This window comes from Cricetulus griseus, chromosome 7, assembly GCF_003668045.3.
Source record: "Cricetulus griseus strain 17A/GY chromosome 7, alternate assembly CriGri-PICRH-1.0, whole genome shotgun sequence".
Lineage (NCBI taxonomy): Eukaryota > Metazoa > Chordata > Mammalia > Rodentia > Cricetidae > Cricetulus > Cricetulus griseus.
The window spans coordinates 61,903,250-61,930,296 of NC_048600.1; the positions used below are offsets into that span (position 1 = coordinate 61,903,250).

General features: G+C 39.3%; 1 protein-coding gene across 1 annotated transcript in view; it reads right to left on the bottom strand.

Moving 5' to 3' along the window:
- The window catches only part of Sgcd (sarcoglycan delta), a 382,102-nt gene that overhangs the window by 74,377 nt on the left and 280,678 nt on the right, over positions 1-27,047 (bottom strand). The window contains exon 6 of the mRNA XM_027427680.2: positions 23,853-23,925. Coding sequence (XP_027283481.1) covers positions 23,853-23,925 — 73 coding nt within the window. The remainder of the gene's footprint in view (positions 1-23,852; positions 23,926-27,047) is intronic.

Here is a 27,047-nt window from a genome sequence, read left to right on the forward strand (position 1 = left end):
GTGTCTGCACTCACTGTGGATTTCAACTAGACAAAGCACATCAGGAGGGGAATCAATAAAGTAACAAGACAATTCACATCCATCTTAAGACCTTATATAGTTTATTAAGTTAACAAAACCTTACAGAGTGAAAAACACCACACTGAGATGTTTCCTATAGTGTCATGTGATTTAGTTCGTAGGCACTGGATGTCTGTCCCTTTAAGCTTTGTGCTTTGCTGTCACTCTCCCACCCATATACCTGGACTCCCTCCCATTATAGGGAAACATTTGTGGAACTAGACTGTCCCTTCTATATTCCATCACAGGCTTTGTTGAGTTATGTCCTTTGCTTTCTTGGAGATTCTCAATTAAACTTCACTTGATGGTGTGTGGTGGGAGAAAGATGCACAGGGAGGGAGGCATGGCATCAGCTCTGCAGAGTGTCCGTTAATCCACCTGGTGTCCATGTGCCTTCTGTATCAATGCTTCCCAGGCTCCTGGTGCTGATGCTGCTCCCAAAGTCATCATTAAGTGAACTCAGCTATAAAACTAACACCCCCCCCCAGTCCTTGACCTCTAATGCTTCAAGACCCTGGGGAACTCAGCCCCCTGCTGATGAAATGATGTCCTCTGTCTCTCCTCACAGTAGGACCTGCTTCTTTCTTCCCACATTTCCAATTAGTTTCTGCCTAGTACGTGAACATCCCTTACCCAGACTGCATTCATCTTCTTTATCTTGCTCACTGTTTTAAATTCTAAAGCCAGCTAACACATAGCCCAAAGATACTGCTGTTTTTTTGGGGGGGGGGCAAGGCTGCAAAGAATTTTGCATTTATTGCTTGATTTTGGAGAACTAGGAATAAAGCAAGTCAGCTTTAAAAAAATAAATCACCATATCAGTGTAAACTTTTGTCCCCCAAAGAATTCTATTCTTGCTACTTGCATACATCTTAACATGTACTTCATATGATGCCATCTAAAATTTTACAAGACAGCTCCAGACAATTCACTGGATACTCAGTTCATATATCAAAGACAAGTGTCTTTCTGGCAAATACTGGAGCAGTCACAGACCCAGAGCCCAGAGTGCAGGTCACCCACTTCTGCATTACCCATGAGAAAGAGTCCCATGTGATGTTTTGACTACTTCCACCCAAGTTCTTATTGCATAGCGCTATCTTGAGAGGACACCCAGAAAGGTCCTGTGAAGAAGCTAGGCAGCTGCTCTCAGCTCTGAAATTCTAGCCTTGTCAACCAGTCAGGAGGTCCTAGTCACTCCCCTACACTCTAGGAGCCCAGGTGGCCTAGCCTTAATAGCCGACCTGCAGAAGTCCTCAGGAAACAGTTGTGTGACTCTGCCTGAGAAACAGCCAGGAAAATAATGCATTCCCATTGCTTTGTAAACAGCCAAGTGGTCCTGTCTGTGCACTCTAGCTCTCATACAACACATTCTGAGAGACATGACCCACAGATGCTCAGGGAAGCGAATGAACAGGCCTGTCCAGCAATATAGAAGCACTGAACAAGGCTTTCCTGAATGGCAGAACTACCCAAGTGTCCAGAAAGCAGCCAGGAAGACCCTTTCCATTCCCCACCCCCAAATGCCCCCACAAAAAAGTAGAGTAGTCTGTTCCCAGAAGCTAATTATTTTCATTGTTACTTCATAACTGTAGTTTTTCTACTGTTATGAATTGTAATGTAAATATTTTTGGAGCTAGAGGTTTGTCAAAGGGTTGGATTGTGGCCCACAGGATGAGAACCACTACTTTAACCCTTCTTTTACACAGTTTTCATTAAACTCAGAGGCTAGTAACATGGATTTAGCTAGAGTAAACTCTTTCATTATGGTACTCTCTCATTAAAGAAAAGCCTGCTGGGAGTATATTGTCACCTGGTGAGAGCACTTTTTGAAGCAGCCTCATTTGATGTAATCTAGTTGTAGATAGACAGTTTAGGACCACAATATTTTTCACCAGTAAAGAAACCTCAAATTGAAAATAAATCAAGAACACAGACAATAGTGAAACATTTAAAAGTCTGTTTCATGATGAAAATAGTTGAAATGTTTTTATTTTACAATTAGGCTGATTATCTACATTCACCTACAGGTTATATAAATCTTGTGTGACATTAAAATCTTGTTATCATCCCAATTCTGTATCCTTCTCCAGTACCATTTACCAGTGATCCAAATTCCTTGGAAACACACTGATAACCCTTCCAATGTATGAGGCATGTATGAGATCTGCTTCTTCTACCAAAACATTTCTACCCCTTCCTTTGTGGTAGATGCTTGTACATTCTTGAATCTAGGATACTTTTTTTTTTTTCAAATGTGTTCTTCCTTTGTATGCAGGCCTATTGTAAAACTGACTTTCAGACTTAATGTTTCCATTGAGGTAGCACTATGGCTGGAGGACTTTCACATTTCTACTATGTCACCATATGTTGGAAAATGTATTCTCCTTAAGTGAGTGACATATAGGACTCTCACAGAGTCCATTTAAACCTGGACTTTCTTACTTAGCAGTATAGCATTTCTATTTTTTTTCAAATATGAACAAAGCTTGCAGAGGACAAGTGCCTGGTAATCAGTGATAGAGGAAGACAATATGGTTCCAGGTTCTAATAGTAATGACTCTAGAGTGGTATATGATCAAGTTCAAAGTACAGATTAAATGGGATAAAAAGGCAGTGCAATGCCAGCAAGTCCCTAGCTAGAAGTCAGAAGGCTGTGTTCTTAGAGCTTCCTGCCCAGCTTAGCTATGTCCTGGGAAGTGATTCCACATCTTTGGACCCAGATTTCCTCATTTATCATACAGCAGGAGTAGACTTGATAATATCCAAGTCTCCTATGAATTCTTTTCTTTATGAGTGGTTGCTATGTACACCCACAGAATGCTGACAAGCCCTCACAAGGGGATAAGATGTAAATGCAACCTGATTGACACAAATTGTTTAAGTGTATTGACATCTCACACTCTCCCTCATAAATATAAACAATATTACACTAATTAAAAAGTAAAAGAAAGAGAAACAAGCATGTTACCATACTCAACAATTCATACTCAAGGTATATTTATTGGAAGAAAATTTACAGAAACACTCTGAAAAGGTATCCCTGACTTCCTCTGAAGGGAAAGGAATCTGTTTTCTTGGAAACAAACCTTTATGTCAGCTCCAGCTCCAGTAAGACCCTAAGGCATGATTCTGTAGGAGCCTGAGAAACCAAGGCAACTATACTGATCAGCACCAGAAAGAATCAGAATGGAGGGAAAGAGGTCAGAAGCACAAAGTGGAGAAGAGAAATGAAAATAAAGGAAGAAATAGAAGAGATGGTGTACTAGATATGCAACCTGGGGACTTTTTGAACTAAGAGTATTTACTATTGAAATTTACTTTGTTTTGCTTTCTCAAAAATTTTTATTAAAACCCTCCAACTTTTTCAGGGCAATGTACAATCAGAATCTTTTCACTAGAATCCATTTGGGGGTGGTGCTGAGTTATAAATCCCTCCTTTGTGCTACTGGATAGACAAATGGAGCAGAATGGGACTCCTTCATAGAGGTGTAGGTCATGCCTTCCTTATAGGTGACATATATATCAATGTATATGTAGAGGGTCTTTCAAATAATAGATATTGCACATTTGTAACTTTGTTATATTTTCTGGTAAAAGGCAGAGAATATATTTTTTTAAGTAATCAAGGCTATTGATATTGCTCATGATTATCTCCTAGAACTTGACAGAAAGTCCCTGTTGCTAAAGACACTACATAGTTACATCATAGGGCATGGAGAAATCAAGCTGATACTGACCTGGATGCTTCATTCTTACAGTCTAGCTTTCTTAGTGCTACATGCTACAAAGAAAGAAGAATAAACAACAGTCTTGCCCAGCTATGAACCCTGTGAGCTACATGGTTTATTAGCTTGGCAAGATAAGCCCAGAGCTGTAATAGTGGCATGAATGTCATGGGATAAACAACTACTTATGATTGGATTTAAGGTCCACTCCACAAGATGTAACTTGTGCCCAGTGCTGATGACTGGGTCAAGAACATGTGACTGGGTAGATCATAGTTTCCAGGGGAGATCGTCAAGAATTATTGTCTGCTTTGTACTAAACTGCCCCTAAATACTTGTCTTTACCTGCATATCTATCTATCTATCTATCTATCTATCTATCTATCTATCTATCTATCTATCTATCTATCTATCTTAGAGTACAATAATTTGGGAGGAAATGTGGTAAAAGTGATAGAGAAGGAACTGGGAGAGAGAGGATGGGGTAGAGTCTATAAAAAACACAGTATATGTACCCACGAAATTCTCAAACAATTAAAACAACAATATTAAGATAAATTTTGGACAAATAAAAGTGAAATGACCTGACGGAAGTGTACTTACTGTAATTTCACAAAAGTGATAAAAATGTAGTGGGGATATCTAGTTTTAGACCAAATACAGTGCTAGAACAAAATTCAAAGCCAAAAGTGATCATGAAAACAGGCAGAGGTTCTTATAAAGGACATCATGTTTCCCAGGATTGGTCAAAAGAATTTTGCATCCATCACTTTTAGGGTAGAATAATGGGTAGACACAATGGTCTTAACTGACATCCAAGTGACACGCTGATGGAGCAGTGTTAGGGAATTAGACAAACCCCACGCCACTGCTACTTTCTCCACCAGTTTTTCCAACACTCCCTATTATCTGTGCAGCCTCACTTGCAGGCACTTGAATAAAAATAAGAATAAAAATGTGATGTGCTCAATGTGGTGTTGGTACCCTGCTGAATTATCCAGGGGTATAATCAACATAATAACAAGGAAACTGTGAAGCTCTCAGGTGTGGAAGGTACTTAAGTGTCTTTCTCCCACCCCCCAATTAAAATGCTAATAGTGTGAACAGGGCATCTACCTCTGCTGTTCATCATTTTCTACATCTGAATGACAGGGAATTCTCAATTGCTCACAGAAACTTCCCTTTCATTGCTTGGCTTACAAGCAATCATAGCACCCCACACAAACTATAATTTCCTCTTTGTTATCTTTGCTTCCTTCAGACAAACATGATTCACTGAAGATATAAGAATGAACCATTACCTCTGATGTAATGACTGCCTGAGTTGTCAAGAGGGAACTGAGCCAAGATCAGAGATGAACGCATATTAAGGAAAACAAAGAGAATTACACTTCTAGATGATGTGAGAACCCTGCAGTTTGATGTTTACATTTTCATATCCTCATACACTTATCTAAAGCCTCTGCTGATTTTTATGAAACAGTATGCAGACTCATAAGTTGAACTGTGAACAACAATCCAATACTACTACTCTGATACTTAAATTCAACAACAGCTCTAATCACGGCCTTTGTCATTCATCTGCGCACTCATTCACTTACTCACTCACTCACTCACTCACACACTCACTCACTCACTCTCCCACTCACCCACCCATCCCACAGTCTTCACACCTCTCCTCCTACCCACTTATCAACATGTTCTGAGTGTCTGCTCCTGGGCTTTGTACCACTTCAAAGCTTATGAAATACAGTGTGCTTGTAGATTAGGGTTTACATAGTTATATCTGTTTTAGCCTCAGTTCCCTAACTTGACTGCAACAAGGAAACACCAGACATGTTTTAAACAATTCTAATGTCTAGCTCTAACGCCTAAAGATTCTAATTCATTCTTCTGGAATGGGGAATTAGAAATCAGGGTTGTCTTTAAACACCTCACATGGTTCCAATATGAAACAAAAGGTTCAAAATCAAGGGCTTAGAATTTATAACTTATTAAAGGAGACAAATATTTTTTTCATTGTAAAATTTTGGATTTTTGTCAAAAATCAGGTGTTCATAGATGTGTAGATTTACATCTGGATCTTCTATTTGATTCCATTGATCTGCTTGTCTGTTTTTATGCCAATACCAATGGTTTTTATTACTCTTGTAGAGCTTGAAATCAGGGATGGTGATATCTCTAAAAGTGTTTTTTTTTTTTTTTTTTTTTTTTTTTTTTTTTTTTTTTCCCAAGACAGGGTTTCTCTGTGTAGCTTTGGAGCCTATCCTGGCACTCGTTCTGAAGACCAGGCTGGCCTCGAACTCACAGAGATCTACCAGCCTCTGCCTCTGCCTCCCGAGTGCTGGGATTAAAAGTGTGTGCCACCAACGCCTGACCATCCAAAATATTTATTCCAGACTCTTCCCTCTCTAGACCATTATGTTTAGCTACCAGTTAATAGAACTCAAACTTAGATGTCACGTGCACTTTATAGTCTGCTGACCTCTGCGCTATCTTGTTCAGAGATCACACTTAGATCCTAGGCCCTTGAGATACAGGACCTGTATTCATGGTCACATGTACTTGGCAAAGGAGTGTTTATATAGTCACAACTTTAAGATTTATTGTACACCCGGAGTTGCAATGATTGTTTCCTGGAAGCCTGGAAAAGGAATATTGTAACATGGGAACTTTCCCCCCAAATTGTACTGTTTTAAACATTTGGGCATCAGACACTCTAGAAGTTTTGATCCAGATTGGCAAAGTCAATCTGCAGAGTTTTCATTCTCACCTCTTTGCTGATCATTTCGCTGCCTGTTGAGACCCCCTCACTCCCTGAATCCCTCAATGTCCTTGTCCAAGTCACCAGAACTCTATGAGCCTCTGGCCCTCTAGGTATAAACTAAGCACGGCTTCATCATCTCTCCTAGGGTGTATATAAATGAGGTAAGATGCACACAGGAGTTAGGCTGGTATGAGGCAAAAAAAAAAAAAAAGGTGCTCCATAAATGCCCATCACTCTGCTTAGATATACAATACCTTTCCTGCTAAAAGGGAGAGTCCATGAGCACAAGAACCATGTTTGTCCTGTTCATTAGTCTGTTCCTAAATCATATGTCAGACACATGACAGATATTAAACCCTAGTGGAGGCTATTCATCCACTTGGGCTACATTTATGTGGCTTGCCTGGCAAATCCAGTTAGAGAAGTCTTTGGCTGGAAAGCATAGAATCTGGCAGCAAATGTCATCTCAAAGCTGGCCAAATGGGTTCCCTTGTGAAGTGTCACCCCAAGGCATTTTCCCTGTCCCCTTATCCTGTCTGTGTCCCCTTATCTCATCAAGCTAGTCATGCAGGGCTTGAGAGAGCTGTAGAACTAAAGAGATGGCATTGCTTTGCTTTCTCCAGGTTCCAGACTGAAACCACTCCACCCTGTGTCAAGTGCTGTCTCGGAGAGCCCATGGAACCAGAATTTTGATTGTTTGATACTCGTTCCTTAGACTTCATTGGTAGAATTCTTGTGACACCAGCTTTCCCAAAATTACTGTGCTAGAATGGTTCCAGGGGTGTCCAAATATCTGTTATCACCAAACAATTAATTTGCCTACAAAAACCACAGGGGGAGAACATTACATCTTGCAGTGGAGTCTGGCTTAGCAGTAAGTTGTTACCACGAAATAAGAGTTTGTTGGACCCAGTGGCACAAGTCTGCCATCCCAGCTCTCAAGAGGCTAAAACAGAGGGCTTTCGAGTCCTCCTGGGTAAATTAGTGAGATCTTGGTTCAAAAAAGAAAAAGAAAAAAAAATCAGTTGCAGCCTCCTATGGTTACAAGATAAAATTCTGTCTAAGCCATATAAAAAGGTAGGTAATCATTATGGCCATCAGGGGAGGGAAAACAACATAACTCATAAAGGCACAATATAATGAAGAGGCACAAACTTTATGGATACATGCAAAAATAAATGGGCACTCTCTAGGATAATATGAAATATTCAGATGAAAAAATTTCAAATCTCATTAGAGTTTAATGTTTTCATTTCATTTCCCACTATGCTTAGAAGAGGGCTATTGATTGCTGGCAGCAGTTGGCGACAAAAATAAAATGTACCCCGACAAGGCATTTTGTTCCTGGGATTTTCTGTCTCTTATTGTCCTCTGTGGAGCTGAATTTTGATTCCCACCACCTTCCTGAAAATGGCTTCAGGGGGGTTAGGAAGGACGGCATTTAGTAACTCTAATGCTGGCAGACTTTTAACACATTTAACACATTTTTACATGCTATTTGTTTCTATTTTTTCATGGATGTGGTAATGCATGTATTCTATATAGATGCATGTGTCTTTGTATGTGTCCATTTATTTTTTGACAGGGTCTTACTCTGTAGTGAAGGCTGGCCTGGCATTTTCAATTCTATGTCTCAGTCTGTCACTAGAATTGCAGGAGTATGACGACACACCTAGCTTCTCTTTTCTGTTTTTAAATATCATCACCTCTTAATTCCTCACCTTACAGGAACTAAACACCAAAAAATGTTCAAAAGCTCTCTGCAGTATGAATGCTTAAAAAACAAATCTTTGCATTTATAATCACAATGCTTAGCACTTCATTCTATCTGTGGAAAGCTTGTGTTTCTCAAATTGCTTCTCCTTGGGAAAAGATGTGGCTTCATCCTGCCTTCAGCTACAAAATGAATGCCTTTCCAGTGAGAAACTTTCAGCAGGGTCAGAGTTCACTTTTGATTTTGGGACCAACCTGGCAAATTATTCAACTCACATTTGTTTTATTGTGTCGTCTTAAATCGACTTGTACAAAACAGGCTATTAACCCATGGCTGGCTATTATCCCACAGGCATATAAATACTGCAGGCCAATTTCCAGATTACCAGGACAGATTTCCCTACCATTTTCATGGGTGAGTAATGATGTGTTCTTGCAACAATAAGACCTCTGGATTGAATGCTTATTGTGCTCCATGGTCTAGGTACTATTGAGTGCACACGTGTTCATGTACACACACACACACACACACACACACACACACACACACACACACTGTGCCATTGAAATCTCATAAACTCCTTCTGAATTTTGGTCTCATTCCTATTCCATGTCTACATTTTTCACAAATGAGAAAATTGAAACTCTGTCGAGGTCACAGGCTATGAGGGAGCAAAACTGCCTGACACTCTGACCTCACATACTGTTACCACAGCCGACATTTGGCCTACTTACTGACACCTTCAAATATCATTGGGTAGGACTAGGGACATGTTCCCCAGCTGAGTGGTACAACTCTTGCCCCATGGTTCATTCTCCAGCATGGCATAAACACTTCTAGGCATGGCAGACCCACACATGTTATCTTAGGACTCAGAACCCATAAGGCTGATGCAGGATGGTCTCAAGGTCAGTGGAACCTAGGGCTATATATAGAGATCCTCTCACAAACAAACAAGCAAACAAAACAAACAAAAAATCCCTACTATACCCAGATATTGTCAGGGGAATTTCCATTGTTTTTGAAGGAGATATTTGTAAAAATACTTTAAAATTATAAACCATTATATAACTATGAACTGTTCCCAAATATCCACAGAATAAGGAAAAGAGAGGAATCCACACTTACTATAGATTCTGGCCTCAGCCACTCAATGGTAGGCTTTTTTTCATGGAACTCAAACTCCCTGAGTGGCCTTAAAACTTCTGTGAACATTAGCATCCTAAGATGTAGAACCTTCACTTTGGAGCAGAGGCAGAAGCCATTTAGTTAAAATAACTCCTCCTTGCGAGTCTGATCCATTTCTTTCTTTTAAAAATTTTATTTAGTCTTTTCTCATATATTACATCCCAACCACAGCTTCCCCTCCATCCTCTCCTCACATTTGTACAGCAGTTGTGATTGGACAGTGACCTTGTCTTGGGTGATCCACATTAAGGACTGTCAGGGGAGGTACCTTGGCATTTCAGACAATTACAGATCACTTTCTTCTACTGAGCTGTATCTTTTGGTCTCACCCCTCACTCCAGAGCACTCTAGGTCATTAACACAATGGACAAAAACACCCTTGTGAGAATGGTACGTTGTATACAGAGAAGCCTGTGTTCTAGCCTTCATTAGTTAGTGCCTGGCTGGGGCTACAGGAGAATGTGATAGAGGGTAGACTCCTTTGTATGTCACCCTCTCCTAACTTCTATGCTTTGGACGTGATGCTGAAGTTGGAAGCATATTGAACAGTAACTTCCTGCATTCTCTGTGCTCTGTTTGGATCATGTCCTTTAGGGTTGTGTGTCTCACAAAAGTTCCTCAAAGTGACACTGAGCCATTTGCAGGAACACAGCAATCAGAAGAAGCCTAGAGCCTTCTGCTCTCCATTTCCACCTCAGTTATCATGCACATTTTCCATCTATATCTGCATGCAAAGGCTGAAGGGTATTTCCATCATTTCCCCCAAGAGCTTTCACAAGGACCAGAGAGAGCAGCATAAACTAATAGACAGATGCATCATGTTAGGAAGGGCATCAACACTTTGCTTTAATCAGTACACAGTCAATAGTCTCCATCAGGAATAACTAATTAGTGTCTCAACTCTGTTCCTCGGATGTCATTGCAGAACTCTATCTGAGGAATGTCATCTCTACTTAAAGAAGGGACAAGCATCATAATTAAGTTGTAAGCTATTACTTCAGCATGAAGCTGCCACCAAGTATGAAATGACTATAATTCACATTTTAAGACCCTGAATTTATTAGCATCCATTTTCTATTCAAAGTTAGGGGTATGGTTTTTGGATTGTCAGAGCATTCAAATTTCTCAGCCCTTCGTTATTCTAGAGTAACTGTAGCTATGCTCTGATGCTAGACAAGAAAATATTAGTGGGGTTGGTTGTATTTGTGAAAACAAAAGTCACAAAGAACTAGAGGCTTCTTTTCCTATGTGAACTAGAAACAGCAATGAAACATATAAGTAGGGAAAGGGAGGTGGAATTCCTTTATAAGTTATATCTGTGGCTTAGAAAGCAAATAAGTGCTGTAGGCTATGTGCTTCTCTGGGATGTGCCTATTATACAACCTATGGACATAAAAAGTACAAGAAGTTTTAAGACAACTTTGGAATGAAAGGGGAATGAAATAACTACTGTCAGAGGTGGCTTATTATGAAAAGAAGGAAGAAAACATGTGGCTACTACATGTTCAACAGGACTGACTAGGCCAGGGAGGCCCTGGTAATGCCCCTTCTTGAACAACGTGTAGGAGGAAGTTACTGATATGTTTGCTGGCTAAGTGTCTGCTTTTGAGGAGAGTGGATTTGTAACCATTCATGTAACCAGACCCCTTTATGAGCAATAGTCAAAGTGGAACATATCTTGATCAATCAACTAGAAGATGAAAGTTTAGGTGTAGTGTGCAGTTGGAAGAGGAAGACCGTAATTGGGGCCTAGGTTAGGTGAAATGGTCAAGATCAGAGCTTAAAAGTGAATAGAGTTTCCCAGAAGAAAGGGATGAAAGTTAGTTTTAAATCAAGAGAATGACACTATGAAGGCTCTAAGTCCTTCTAGAGACTATAGGAAAGGGGCAGTATGGCTGACATCTACAGACACAGAGACCTTCTGACTGAAAGACATGCTGTATGTAGTTGCCTCCCTTGGAAAAAGATAATGCAGTAACTGGAAATAGACTCCTCAATGCCCCAAACCCACAAGGAAAATAAAAGGGGTAAAAGTAAAAAAGACAATGTCAACCACAAGTTGGAATTGAGACAAAACCCAACACATAATAACGTCATTAGAAAACATCAGGAAGCTGAAAGTTGAGAATCCATGGGTCTAGTAAGACCCAAACTGCCAGATAATTCAAGATTCACAATCTTGGCTGGCCCAGGAATGGCAGTGAACAAGTACCTCTTTGATGTGGCTACAATCATATAGCTAATGGGAGCAGGCCTCAGGAAACAGTCACCCTCTAGGAGTTTCTTCCCTCTTTACCTTGTGACCACACCACCCTTACTGAGGAAGTAGGAAGTCAACTCTGGCCTCTGTCATACAAGGAGAGCTGAAGGTAACAAACACTGAAAACCAGGGCTAAGTGTAAACCTACATATTATAGGGCAAGACCTCTCAGTTTTCCACTGCTCCAAACATACTGAACATCAAAGTTGTCTCAAGCAATGGGTTAAGATATCACTCTAGGAAAACTGACCAACCAAAGAGGGAAGACATGCAAATTTTGACAATGAATTCAACTCATCCAGAAACTCCAGAATCTTTGTATCCCAGAGACCATCACTTAACTAGTTCCTCATGTGTACAAAATAGATTTACAAATATTTATTTTAATGTTAATCATGTATACATGTGTGTCTGTGTGGGTATGTACACATGTGGTTGTCTGTGCAGACTATTATGAAGATACTCTAAGTGCAGGTAGCCTATGAGCCATTGGACTTGGATGCTGAGAACAAAAATTCCAGTCACCTGCAAAAGCAATACTGACTCTTAAACACAGAGCCATCTCTCCAGTCCCTCCAAAGAGATCCATGGTGTGTTAGTTCTTAAATTGAAGTGATATATGAATCACCAACTTATTTTTTAAGTTTTAAAATTGAAAATAGATTCCTTTCTCATACAATACATCCTGATTATACTTTCTCCTCCCTTTATTCCTTCCAGTCCCTCCCCACCTCCCTTCTCTCTGAGACTCACCCCCTTTCTGTCTCTCATTAGAAAAGAACAGGCTTCTAAGAGATAACAACCAAATACAACAAAATATAATATAATAAGACAAAGGAAAAACATTCATATCGAAGTTAAACATGCCAACCTAACAAAAGGAAAAGAATACCAAGAGCAGGCAAAAGTGTCAGAGACCCTCTGGTTCTCACAGTCAGGTGATCCATACAAATACTAAGCTAATATGTGTAATATATACACAGAGGACCTGGTGCAGACCCAGGTAGACCTAGTGTCTGCTGCTTCAGTCTCTGTGTGCTCATATGTGCCTTGCTTAGTTGATTCAGAGGGCTGTGTTCTCCTGGTGTCCTCTATCCCCTCTGACTCTTAAATTTTGTTTCCTCTACTGCAGGACTTTCTAAGCTCTGAGGGGAGGGATTTGATGGAGACCTCCAACTTAGACTCTCCCTCTACATAATGTCTGGCTGTGAGTCTCTGCAGACCTTAATTTAAATAACTTGAAGGAAACTATCATTTGTATAACCTATAGTAGAAAAGAAAAGAGAAAGTACATCTATGTAATTCATGCAGGATATAATAAAGGGCAACATTATAGAATGAAGATTTCTGAAAATTTTTAATATGAGAGCAGGAAGGAAAGGATAAGGGGAAGGGATGGAAGACATAGGTGGGCAAGACAAGAAATAAAAATAAGAGAATGCCAGAAGATTGGGAAGAGAAGTGGACTCTAAACAAATAGGTTATGCTAAGGTTGAGAGGGACTTTTAAGATTTGTTTGTATGTGTGTGCACATGTGCACATACGCATGCACATGTGCCATGTGTGTAGGGGCAGCCATAAAGGTCAGAAGAGAGCATCAGTTCACCTGAAGCTAGAGTTATAGGAGGTTGTACATCATTGAACATGGGTGGTCAGCTGAACTTTGGGTCCTCTGGAAGAGCCAGCGGGTGCTCCTAATCATTGAGCCATCTCTCCAGCTCTTGAGAGCTATATTTTGAAGCTTCATCAAGTCAGTGATACCCATAAAAAAAGAGCAGATAATGCAGTGACATTAGGTCCAACATTGTGCCTGACCATGGCTAGGAAATGAAATGTGCTTGTCCAGGGGTCCCCGAGATCTGTTTGTCTGACTCTCACTGTATTCTAACAAACCATGGACCATACTGGATTAAGAAGAGTGCAAGAGAGAGGAAAACATGATTGACTGGCTGGTTTGTTTTTAATTCATTTCTGATTCTCAACTGAATTCATGTAAAATCTCTTGTCATCTTGTTCAGCTAACCTCCCATTACTCTTTGTTTTGAAAAGGTCTTAACTGGAATCAAACAAGCCTGGCTTCAAGCCAAGACCATGAAGGCTGTAATTAAGCAAGATTTTCTGTCTATATACCCAGCAGGACCATCTCTAGAGGAGGGAAAAACAGGAGTCAGAGGCAATTGTGCATTTTTGAAAACTAACAGAACAATATATTCTACATACTTTACATAATAAATGACAGCAGCTGACATTTTAATCAAGACAAAAACAACAATAAAGTTGCTCTGCCTTCTTTGGAGGCAGAAGTTAGCCCTAGCTCGTGAACACATTTTTTTTGCTCTGAAAGACAAGTATATCAATGCTTACTTTTGAGCTGGTATATTTGTCTTGACAACTAGGAAAAAAAGTGCAATTTTATACCCTCCTATGATGGCTTCTCCTAGAGTCCATATTTAGGCTTAAATTACTCATGTTAAAAGTTAATCTAAAATTCATAATTTTAATTCTTAAGAAAAGCCACTTTGTCTGGGATACTGGTGGTGATGTCATTTCATTGTCCCTCTTATGTTGAGATGGAAATGGGCCTACTGTGACAAGTAAAAGTGGCATTTTTCAAGCATGCCATCAATGGCTCTAGCTATCACAGATACCCCAGAGATGTCAGGTAATGACTTTGAGAGAGGCTTGAAAGATGCTTTTCTTGTCAAGGCATTCCTTTCTATATGTGGTTTAGTCTGAAAAATTAAAATACCCAAGCCACTTTGGGGGAGAATGGCATATTTGGACTCATCCCTTGCTGACTTAAGATTCGTAAGGGGATGGATATTGCTTATGACAAGGGTTATAATGGTGGATTCTGACAGATTGTTTTACCCTTATTTCCATGGTTCCTACAAAATTTATAAAGAAAGGCTCATAGCCATTTTATCTTGCCAACATCAGATAAAAGACAGTGGGATTTCCAAGCCATTCCCCATGGAAAGCTGGCCAAATGACAAACCACTTCATTCAGCAAAAGTAAATGGCATATCCTCATTGTTCTTGTCTGATTAATTTTTGTCTCAAACTCTCTCCTCATGAATTGTTGGGGGAAAGTCAAATGGCATCTATTCTAGTGACCTTTCTATGAGCCCCCCAAAAAGATTTTCCTTATAAAAATCTGTTTTTTCATTTTTCCTTCCCTCATTGGAATATTGTAGAGGGGAAAACATTTATGGGACTGCCTGGTAAGAGGAACAGAGGAATTTCAGCTTCCAGGACATATAGTTCTGGTGAGATTCAGGGTTGAGTAACAGATCACACTGAATTCTGTTTGCTCATCTCCATGCTCACTTAGCCACACTGACTATCAGGTATGGTTGGTATTGCTAGGTCATAAAGTTAGACACGCCTCCTATCTCAGTCTAAAGCCAGACTATCTACTTGGTGCCTCAGCCTATATTATGATTTAAGTATAAAGTATAATCCATTGCTTCATGGATTCCAGACTTAGAAACCAGTTGATGGCCTCTTGGAAAGCACCTGAATCTGGAGACTTGTGACCTAATTACTGGACTAATTCTTTGTTAGAGTCATAGTATGATGACATTATTGTGAGGCAGTGAAAAGCAGGAGATGGGGCCATGGTAGAGGACATAGGTAACTGTGAGGCATGTCCTTTGCATTTGTAGACTGCCCTGGCCTATTCTGCATTTTCTTCCTCTGTTTCCTGGCCATGAAGACATTAACTGCTTTTCTATACCATGCCCTCTCTGCCACAATAGATGGAAATTATGAGAAAATAAATATACCTTCTTTTAGTTTCTAACAGGTAACATTCCATGGTGATTAGAAAGCTAAGCAATCAGCCTCACTCCAAGCAATCTTCCTGGAAGCCTGTCCACTTCTACCATCAGTTACCACCTACATTCCCAAACAGGACTCAGCTGGAATGAGATTCAATGGTAGAATGCTTGCCTAGTGTGCATGACTCTGGCTTGATCTGTAGTACCAGAAAAAATAAGTGGGATGGGGTGGGTTCACATGGCTCCTTCTAAAACCTATTTCCTCCTTTCCTAGGAATTCATAGAATTTCTTCCCTAGATACATGACACACAGGGAGGCCATATGTAGGAGAACTTTGCACTATGGTTTCACCCCACAGTCTCAAAAAGGGCAATGACATCTTGTAGTTAACCTTTCTTTTTTCCCCTTTTGTTAAAAGGCAGGATCTTACTATGTATCCCTGGCTAGCCTAGAACTTACTATTAGCCTAGGCTACCCTTGAACTCACAGAGTTCTACCTGTCTCTATCTCTTAAGTGCTGGAATTAAAGGTGTGCAATGCCAGGGTCAGCTGACTTTTCTTGAAACCCATCTAATTAGCTATTTCCTCCATCATTGAGAGCTGTCATTTATTTTAATCCTTGCTTTCATGACATTTGTTATCTTCTTCCCACAACTCACAAGGTATAAGGACAAATAGGCTTTCAATTTCTTTTTGAGTGAGAGCTTTAATTATGGCATAATTTCTCCCATGTCACCTGACTTATATCTTTCTCTGGTCCCAATGGGAGAATTACAACATAGAGAGGAAATAGATGCAGAACACACTGGAAGTATCTTCAAAGAACAAATCCTTTGTCATTCTTTACGATATTATTTTGGAAACAGGGTCTCCTATATAGCCCTGACAAGCTCAACTCACTAAATAAACTTGGTTGGCCTCACAATTGCTGTGAACTGCCTGTGTCTGCCTCCCAAGCATTGTGATGGCAGACAAATGCCATCACATCTGGCTTCTAACACAGTTTTTAAAGAGCTTTTGATTGATTGATAGATATGTCAAGGGTGACAATGGAACTACCTTAATTATTGAAGCATCACTTTTCCTTTGTTCCATTTGTTCCTGTCTCCTCATGAAGACCAGAAATTGGGCAAAGAAAAGCAACACAATGGCATTGCCCAATTTATGAGATGGTCTTTTAACAAAGAATGTTAGTAGGGCTAACCATTTATCTGTAATGTTAATAGTTGCCCTAAATATAGTGGTTGTTTGCCTATCTTGTTTTGTCTTTAATTGAAAAATAGTTACTGGACTCCATCATTTGATAGAAATCTTGAGGGGAAGAAAAAAATGTTGAACTTTGGGAATGCCAGTCTGAGCTGTCTGCCCTGATTATACAGAACTGCCTCTCTCTTCTCTCCAAAGCTAACAGTTTCTGAGTTTGTATTTTCTGAGTTTTTATGTGTTCTAGTCACCTAAACTTGAGAGCTTAAGAGCTATGCTAGCATTTATTATGCACATGGGCATTGGGATCAAATTAAAAAAAAAACTTCAGGCCACCTCTGGAGCCCAAGCTCTTGACCAATGTTGATGTCATTCATGTTCCTTTCACTTTTACTCTGGAGTCTGAGTTTTTACTACATGACTCCCTGGTAAGCATCCAACCAATACTTTGTAATGGTCTCTGGTCCTTCCAGACATCTTAGCTATGCTGTTTGCATATTTTTTAAATTTCTCATTTAAATCATATTATATTGCCAAATGTTTCTGAACATCACGTGTGCAAAAACAAAAGACCAAAGTCTTAGTTTGTGGGATGCTGGGAAATGGAGGAAAAGGAAAGGAGGTTGTGAAATTTGGAAGATGTCTGTAAAATATTCAAAAAGAAAATGTAAGGGTTCTGTACATTCTAAAGACATTCTGTGGTATTGCTCTATATACCACACATCCTCAGCCAAGAGGCTCATTACATGCCTCTCTCCCTCTCTACTTCCTTTCCAGTTCTAAAAGACATCATCTGAGAGTTTTGTATTGTGACTTTGAGAGGGTTAATACCTACCCTGTGGTTAACTGAACCCTGAGGCTGTCAAACTACCTTGGTACCTTAGTTTTATAAAGCACCAGAAGGCAACTTAAATTTAGTTAGACTTTAGTTAGGCCCAGACTATAGTAAATAAAATAATTTACTTTTGACAATTTATCTGAGTCTGATTGAATTCTAGTTTCTGTATGATATACACAGGTTCTAAATCTTACACATTTTCGAAGAAATTAGCTTTCCTATTTTACATTAAAAAACAAAAGTGCACACACACACACACACACACACACACACACACACACACACACACACCACCTATAGACTCTTCCAGAATATGCTGGGACTACTAGATGTTGATAAGAGTTCTGTCCTATCCATAGGATGCTGGTAATACTTGAAAAAAAAAAAACTAAAAGTAATAGCATTTTCAGTTGTTGTACAACATGCTTGAAATTATTTTTTATCCCCAAACCATGGGATGGGCTACCTTTAGCAACTTAATAAAGTATTTCAAGTCTTTTGCAATCATATTTGAAATCATGTCCACAATTTAATAAACAATATAGCCACCAGAAGGAAAAATCACATTTTAATAAATGCCATAGAATGTTGTGGAGAGCCACAAAGAAAGGTTGGGATATTTGTTCCTTAAAACAAGTGGCAAGAGACACCCTTTCTCTTTCAATCCTAAGACTAAGTCATTGACTCTTTTCTACATATCTCAAGCATTATTTGCTATGGGCAACATTACCTAATTATCCTAGGTAGATGTTATTCTTTGTGTTTCTACCAATTTGATTCATACCTCAATCCTAGTAATTATCACGTTACAATGTATTTTGGGTTACATTTCTGTTGCATTCCCCCTTGACTTGAAAACCACCTCAGCATTCATTTTATTCACACCTGCCTTGCAAATGTTCAATACATGATTCCTTAGTAACAATCCAACCATTACTTTGTAAAATAGTCTCTGATTTTTGGAGAGAGGGTGATCATGTTAATCCTTGCTCTAAGTGAATGTGAAAAAGAATGTGGAGTTTATTTTTTTTTTGTTGTTGTTGTTAAATAAAGTTTATTTAGCTTCTTTGTTCTTAGGCATTTTTACGGTTCTTCCAAGATGTGGGGGCTGGTTAAAGTTGTCAAATATCACAACCCACTCAACTTTGTCTCCACCTTTCACTTCTTCATCCCTGGTGTCTCTGATTTCAGATTCTCCTTCCTGATTCTCTAAGCCTCAGGATCCTCTAAGAAGGCTTCACAGTCACAGGGAGCCCTCAGAGCAGTGTGGGCACTCAAAGGCGGCCTCTCTGTGTTCTCAGAGAAAATACATATGCAAAGCCGAGGGGCCCATTTCCCACCTCAGATCATGAAGAGCTGGTGATCAGAAGATTCTGAACAAGGGAACATTGAATATATTCACACCCTGAGTAGTGAATTTATTAAAATCCAATTACTATTCCAGATGAGTTCCTCTTATTGAAAGGAACAGGTTCAGCGCTTAGTGTATTTTTGAGTATAGTTTCCAACTTGGAACATTGCATCATTATTTCAGAATTACCCTTCTGGGTAAAGTCAACATGTACGAACCTTCTTACCTAGATGGTTGTTGTAGCCCTTATCAGTATAGTAAGAAGCAGCACTCTGTTATGGATTTGACCTCAGCTTGGGGATTATATAGAAACATTTTGAGTAAACACTGCAAAGCAGGGACCATAGTCACGCAAGAGCAAAGCAATAAACCAAAACTTTGCAATAAGGAAGCTATTTCTCCTTTACTAGGAGCATCTAAGGAAGAAATACCAGAAGTCCCAATACTGTTTTCTGTGAACAAGTAAGCAAGAAAAAATAAATAAACCAAAGAATCCAAACTCTGAAGCAACCAAGAGCAAGGACAGGGAAGTGATTCTAGTGGAAAAGCATGCAGAGATGGGTACAATTTTCTGATGTTTGATCATCTGGGTGATGAAGCACTGTGGATATTTAAGTTGTTTATTTTAAAAGAAAGTCCAGGTCCAAGTCTTCTGGGATCTTCTGACTCAACTTGTTAACCAGTAACAATACTTGCTGAGAAAAATCAATCTATTTCATTTAAAGAACCCCATCCCAAATACCCAAATTTAACTGCACAGAGAATTTTAAAGATCCATTCACTTACATCTCAACCAGCTCCTGTCTATAGAGCTCTTTTAATAACATATTATTGATTGATGATATAGATGACTGTATCTCTTGAAGCAAACCTAATAGAAAACATGATATCATAGGACTGTAAGAAGTTGATATTAGAAAGAATAGTAAGGAGATGATCTGTATATACTTCTATAACTCATGTTTAAATTATTTTACAATAAGAAGTTGGAATAATAGAAAATAAATAGACATCTAGAACCAAAAGAGAGCTGGGTTTCTATAGATGCCAGGGCTCCGTATTTGGATCAAGGCCATGGAATGAGTTTAGTTGGGTCCCTGACTCATAGTACCTAGCCATTTTCACTCTGTTGCATTAGTAATAGTACAGTTTGTGGTTCTCTACTTGCTGACACAAGTCCAGGAGTCTCATTTAAAGTACACTGTTTCCTTGAGTCCAAAGACACAGTGGGATGCAGAGGCCAGAGGACATAGACTTCAAGTTCATTATCTTTGGCTCCATAGGCAAAGTCAGCACCAGTTAGCAGACTAGAGTAAAATGTGCTGCTATTCAATGAATGAAAATGCAAAACATACAGAGTCTAGTACAAATCTGTCTGTGAACCACAAATGGGAATCTTCAATTTGTCTAACAGGTATATGTACCCTGTAGCTTACCACTGAAGATAGCTAGGGATGGGGCTCAACACAAATCACAGACTGCTTAAACTATTATAAGATTTTATTGTGAGATATATATATATATATATATATATATATATATATTCAAGTATATACATATACTGTAATCTGACTGCTTTGTGCTTTGTTATGGTGTGTAAATTTTGCAGATGACAAGGTCATGTTGCAGTGTCAAAAGGCTGGCCATGTTACAAGATGCCTGTAATGGCTATTTTAGTGTATCAACTTGACATGCTAGAGTCATCAGAGAGGAAGGAGCTTCCACAAAAATCCAGCTGTAAGGCATTTTCTCAAGTAGTGACCAATGGGGGAGGGCCCAGCCCCTGGTGGGTGGTACCATCTCTGGGCTGGTAATCCTGGGTTCTATAAGACAGCAGGTTAAGCAAGCCAGGAGGAACAAGCCAGTAAGAACCACCCCTCAATAGCCTCTGCATCAGCTCCTGCCTCCAAGACCCTCCCCTATTTGAGTTCCTGTCCTGACTTCCTTCAACAATGATTAATGCCATGGAAATCTAAGCCAAAGAAAACCTTTCTTCCCAAACTTGCTTTTTTGTCATTGTGTTTCATTGCAACAATAGAAACCCTAAGATAATGCCAATAAGAAAAAAGAATTCTAGAAAGAAGAAAGGGCCAAATTATGATATTTTGTATTTTCAACTGGACTCAGACTACCATGATTTGGACAAAAGGGACAAACAAAACAGTGTAAGGATAACACAAGGATGTCTGTCCTAGTCAGCCCTAAGTGTCATTTTGACACAGCCTAGAGTCATCTGAGAGGAGAAGCCTCATTTAAGAAATTATCTAAATCAGGTTGGTTTGTGGGCATGCCTGTGAGGGCTACCTTGATAAACTGTTATGGCACCATTTTCCATGCAGGTGGTCCTGGGCTGTATAAATAGCTAGTTAAGCATAAGTACATGACCTAGAGAGTAAACCCGGAAGAAGCATGCGTCCATGGATTCCAACATGACTCATTGTTCAAGTCCCTGCCTTGACTTCTTCAATGATGGACTGTTCAATCAAAGTGTAAGCCAATCAAACCCTCCTTAATCAGAGTGTTTTTTAATCATAGCAACAAAATGAAATGGGGATAATTCTTATCAGAAAACATTACTTTGATCATCTGTGGACTTTGCCCATAATTTTATGTTTTTGAACTACACTCTCATTTTCTCAGAAAGTTTACAGAGAACATATTCTAATGCAAATTCCCAGTTTTCTCTTAGGTTTTGAGTAGACACTGAAAGCTTAGCCTCAGCACACTATGAGCAAACATTGTCCTATGTTTTCCAGCATGAACTGATTATTGAAAAATATCCTTTTGCTATGGTTTTATTTTAATAATATGTGTTTATGAGGAGAAAATGCTAATTTGATAGGATATAATAATAATTAAAGGAGGGTAATTAGCCTTTGTACCTTCTTAAACAGTGGTCACTTTTGTGATGTAATCTTTCAACCCATCTTTTCTGGTTCTTTATAAGATATGTGATAGGCTGTGAATTATAGCACCTGTCTACACAGTACAATAGAACAGATTTCAATGTAATGTGTATAATGCATATTTGGTACCCATTATCTAAGCTCTTCCAATCTCCAGTACTCATATTCTTACTGATAATGACCACCATTCTACCTATACTATACAATCTACTTATTTTAGGTTTAATATATGAATCAGATCACACTATTTTTCTTTGTGTATCTACCTTATCTCATTCAACATAATGTCCTTAAGTTCATCCATGCTGTCATATGTTGCTATCATACTTTTTATGGCTTTCATGTTGCAAAAAATAATAATTATTATAAAAGCAATTTTGATAGAACTTTACAAAATGGAGTCAGGGAGCCATTAGTACATAAGGTTAGGCATGACTCCAACTGCCAACTGCTACCTAAAATGCGAACCTTTTACATGAAGCATCAGCAATCCAGGAACCACAAGTCAATGCCTTTGCATTCTAAACTTCAGGATGTCCATCACTTGGTGTTTGGACTCCAACTTTATGGGCATTTCAGTTCAGTTTACACTTCTTTCTTTACCTTCTCTACAGCCAATGGCCCACCTAAACTCAGACTCCCCATGCCTTTCTCAGAACACTGACTCAGGCTGTCCAAACCTGGAGTCCTGAATTCTTATTCCTAAAACTCCAGAGACTGCCTTTCTTTCTGATGCAGTTTCTGAGTTAAAATTCAGTGACATCACACATCTGCCACATTTTCTTTATCCATTCATCCATCAAGACACAAGTGAGTTGATTCTGCTTGGCCCTTGTGAGACTTGCTGTAGTAACTGTGAAAGTGCAGATATCTGGTGTATGTACCAACTTCACCACACATGTATAAACATGCATGCACATACAGGCATGCTCACACACATGCAGGGCAGCTGGCCTAGAAACTACAGCTCCACCTTATTTGGGATTCTTTTGGGTGGCGGGGTTCTCACTTCCTAAAATTTTCCCTCTTTTCTCTCAATCTATTTCCATTTATCCTTAGGATGTTTACATTTTGAAGAAATGCCTGGGTTTTGGGAATGAAGAGATATATTTCTCATGGTTGAGAATATGTTTCTGTTAAGGGAATACAGGCTCCCCTGTGGCTGTGGCCATTTCAGGAAAGCACGGATCAAGAGTGTACATTCTGAAAGAGAGGATATAGCCTATGCAATGCAGATGCATCTGATTATAGTTGACTTCTATTATGAAGTAGTTAGCCAATGCTGTCTGTCCTGGTGATTTACCATTGATGTCAGGTCAAAGAATTATCAAACACAAAGAAAACCAGCATTCCCCTGGCTTCTGGATGATTATAATCCTACCTAAGAAACCACAGTTGTATTTATATCAATATACTGTTTTGAATGTGTTTCTCTTGTGGGGCTGTTAGTGCCTAGGATGGCTTTTAGGCTGTATCTCTATATCCATCTGTCTGTATATTGCTATTTTTCATTTTACATGGTTGGTGACAACTGTAAAGCATCTCAGATGCCTGCCCTGCTAAGACCCACACTTATGGATATTTGAAGAGCAACACTGGTGCAAAGAATATCTAGAGACTACATTCCCAGTGCTATAGGACATCAAGTATTAGACATTCTGTTACATGGGAGACATTTAAATTGGGTTAGAAACAAACTTCTTTTAGATAATACTTTTGGGGCAGTTGATCCATATCAATTGTGATTTGTTTTCTAATTCTATCGATTTGTAGAAAGCTAGAAATAAGCAATAAATAGACAATGTCAACCCAGAAATCTAATCACCAATCACCTTTCCATAGCTGGCAACTTCTCACCCCAGACCATCAATTCCTTAAGCACTCATGAAAAAAAAAAGATTAAAAAAATTATCACTGTCTTGAGTAATTCTCCAATCTCTCCCAGTTAACATGTTCAATACAAATTAAATGTCAGCATTATTCAAAATGAGCCCGTGGCCCACCACAGACAGGAAACAGCCACTGATCAATGCAAATCAAAGCCAGAAGCTTACCTTAGTTCCTTGAAGGGGTCTGCTCTGACATTAGGTGTTTCTATGGATTTGGGAAAGACTGTGCCTTCAGCTCCTACAGAGAAAAGACAAAACAGATATTGTGCATGTGGGGCCACCTAGGGCATCTGCAGCATGCTGTTAGAGTGGAGAGCATGCATATTGCCACTAGTTTCAGGGCTTCTGACAGGACATGATTGAATCAGTTCCTGTAAGCAAGCCTTGAAAAAAAAAAAAACCAGGGGCAATTCCTGTTATATTACAGTGAGGCTAGAAGGAAGCCTGCCCTCCCTGGGTTTCCAAAAAGAAGACAAGCAAGTACTTTATGATTAAAACACAATTCCATTATGTTCCTTTTCCCTCCTTGAGCCCCTCCCATGTTTCTACTCCTCACTCTAAAATTGATAGCCTTTTTCTCAAAAACAAAGAAAAAGGATCTTTAAAAAGATGCCTTGAAATGGGAAATTTTAAATCTTGTCTCTTATAAATTATTAATGGTCACCTGAATGGAAGCTTTGAATACAGCAGTTGAGGCCCTCTCCCTGACATGCAGTACAGATTGTGTCACATGGGATTAGATGGTGGTGTTTGCCTAGTGTCAAGCTAAAGCTTCTTCTGTAAACAATGTTCTGCTTTATGATTCTGAAAAGTTATGCAAATGGAACATTATGGGAGATCACTTGAAGTACGGATTTCTATGCTGAGTATAAACATTGATCCCCAGTCCAATCGAGACATTCAGCTCCTGCTTGAGCTATCAGCCTCTATCTATTCCACTTGACAACATTAGCTGAACCTTTCAAGCTATAAAACATAGCGATTATCTGATTTTTATGCTCCCTAAGTGATTTCAAATCATTTAACCTGCAGTGTATCGGGGACAATTGCTCTGGACATTAGCTTTCCAATTAAACATAGCTGGGGTGGTATCCTGTACTTTGAAGAAGTTCTGGGCTTCACATTTGCTGTATGTGTTTGATGAGGTTAAGAAAAGGGGAGTATCTTGCACTCATGTGCAAATTTCTAGCACTCTCATGCATGTTTATACCACCTAGAAACTCCTCATTTGTAATTATTACTTCATTTTAGATTCATCTTGGTATAACGATGTGTCCATAAAAATGAATTTGTTTATTTACTTATGCAGAAACTGCAAAATTATTCAATCTTATGATAGCAGCAAAAGACTGCTACAAGTAAATCAGAAAGTAGTGCTTTGGCCTCATATTACACATAGCCATTGGAGGAACAGCTTGATGATCAGCAGGAACTTATAAGTTAATGATTTTGAGTAAATCCTATAGGTTCCATCATATATACTTGCTCATATTCCCTGCAGCAACCTCATAGAATTGCCATGTTCGGTGGACAGAAACATTAAGTATGAGCCATTTCAAGCTTTTCTCATTCTAAAAATATCTTTGTGTGTTTGCCTGTGTGTATATATGTGTTCTCAGGTGTGTTTACACATGCATGTTCATGTAGAAACTAGAATTGATATTGGGGGGGGCTCTTCTTCAATGATGCCTTACCTTATTTGTCAAGACAGGGTCTCTCACTGAACTTGGAGAGAATTATTGTGGCCAGACTGGCTATCTCGCAAGCCTCTGGTATCCATCTGTCTCCACCTCCCAGTGCTGAAGTTACAAATGTATTCCAGCCAAGTTTGCCTTTTATACAGCTAGTGGGGACCCAAACTCAGGTCCCTGTGTTTGCATGACAAGCACTTTACCCACTGAGCATCTCCGCAGAACTGAAATTCTTGCTTTTTAAGATCCCATAGCATTTCAAACATGTTGAAGTATACACATAATGAAATTGACAACTTGTTAGGTGAATTACCTAAGAATATTGAAAGTTTTATTATGCATAAATTACTAATTTTCACCCTGAGATTCCCTCATTGTAGTTTTGTGTAAGTGTAGGACAGACTGGATTTTAGATTATCATGTATCTTTTGTTGAACATGCACTAAATTTGGCTTTGAAGACTATTATTACCTTGCATTATCCATGTTAGGCTATTTTTGTTTGAATGTCAAATGCCTCTCCCAGGATTATGTGTTGAATGTTTTGTCCCTAGCTGTCGTTGGTATTTTGGGAGGTCTTAGGAGGTTTAGAAAGGGCTGCAAGCTGAAGAAAGTAGAGGTAGGGATATGATGTTCGAGGCTGTGTCTTATCTTAACTTGGTTTTTGTGTCTGTTTCCTTCTGCTTCCTGCTTGTCATGTGACATACAGCTTCTGTTCCTATCTCTGACTGCCATGTCCTTCCTCACACATTCTCAGACACACAGAAATAAACGACCACACTGAACTTTCTATTGCAAGCTACAACAAGACATTCCTCTTTTAACTTTCTGTGATTAGTGATGTGTAGCTAAGTAGTTCCCACACAGCTGAATGCACCACCTACTGAAAAAAAAGGCAACAAACACCAGAGGGGCATCTCTGGGTAGGAAACGGGACTCTCTGTGGGAAAGGAGGGAAAGGCAAGATGCCCACATTTCCTTGTTTTTTCATCATCTAATCCAATAATCTCTGAGTTGTTGTGTGTTGGGATTTGACCAATGGTGTATCTACACACCAAAGGCCATGACTTTAGACTCAAATTTCAAGAAGTTTGAAGTTTGCTGAGGGACCCTGAAATCGACATGTAACTCCCACGACACTCTATTTTCTTCTTGGAAAAGAAGGAACATAGGCTGGCAAAATAACCCAGTGGGTGAATCACTTGTCATGTGAGGATGAACACCTGAATTCATCTTGGAACTTACATTAGACAGGGAGACTCTACTAAAAGACAAGTCTTCAGACCTCAACACACATGCTGTCATGTATGCATGCCTTATGGTAAAGAGACTGAGCATCTTATGGATGTGCAATCTGTGCCTTGGGGACATGAAAACTGTCCCATTGTCATAGAGCTGAGGAGCCTGGGGTTGGAAACTTAAGTTCAGCCTCACTTCCAGATCCAATGCTCTTTTCATCTGCTCCAGGTGATCTCTCAGCAGATCCATCTGCCCTGTACTTATTCCTTTTTATCCGAGTCTAAACAAATACCAAGGATCATGTCAAGTAGTGCTTGCCTTTAAATTCCCAGTTACCTGTCTTCCCAAACCAACTCATATCTACAATGAGATGAGATATTAACACTTAAAAAAAAGACCTTTATTTTTAAATCCTACCAGGTTTCTGATTT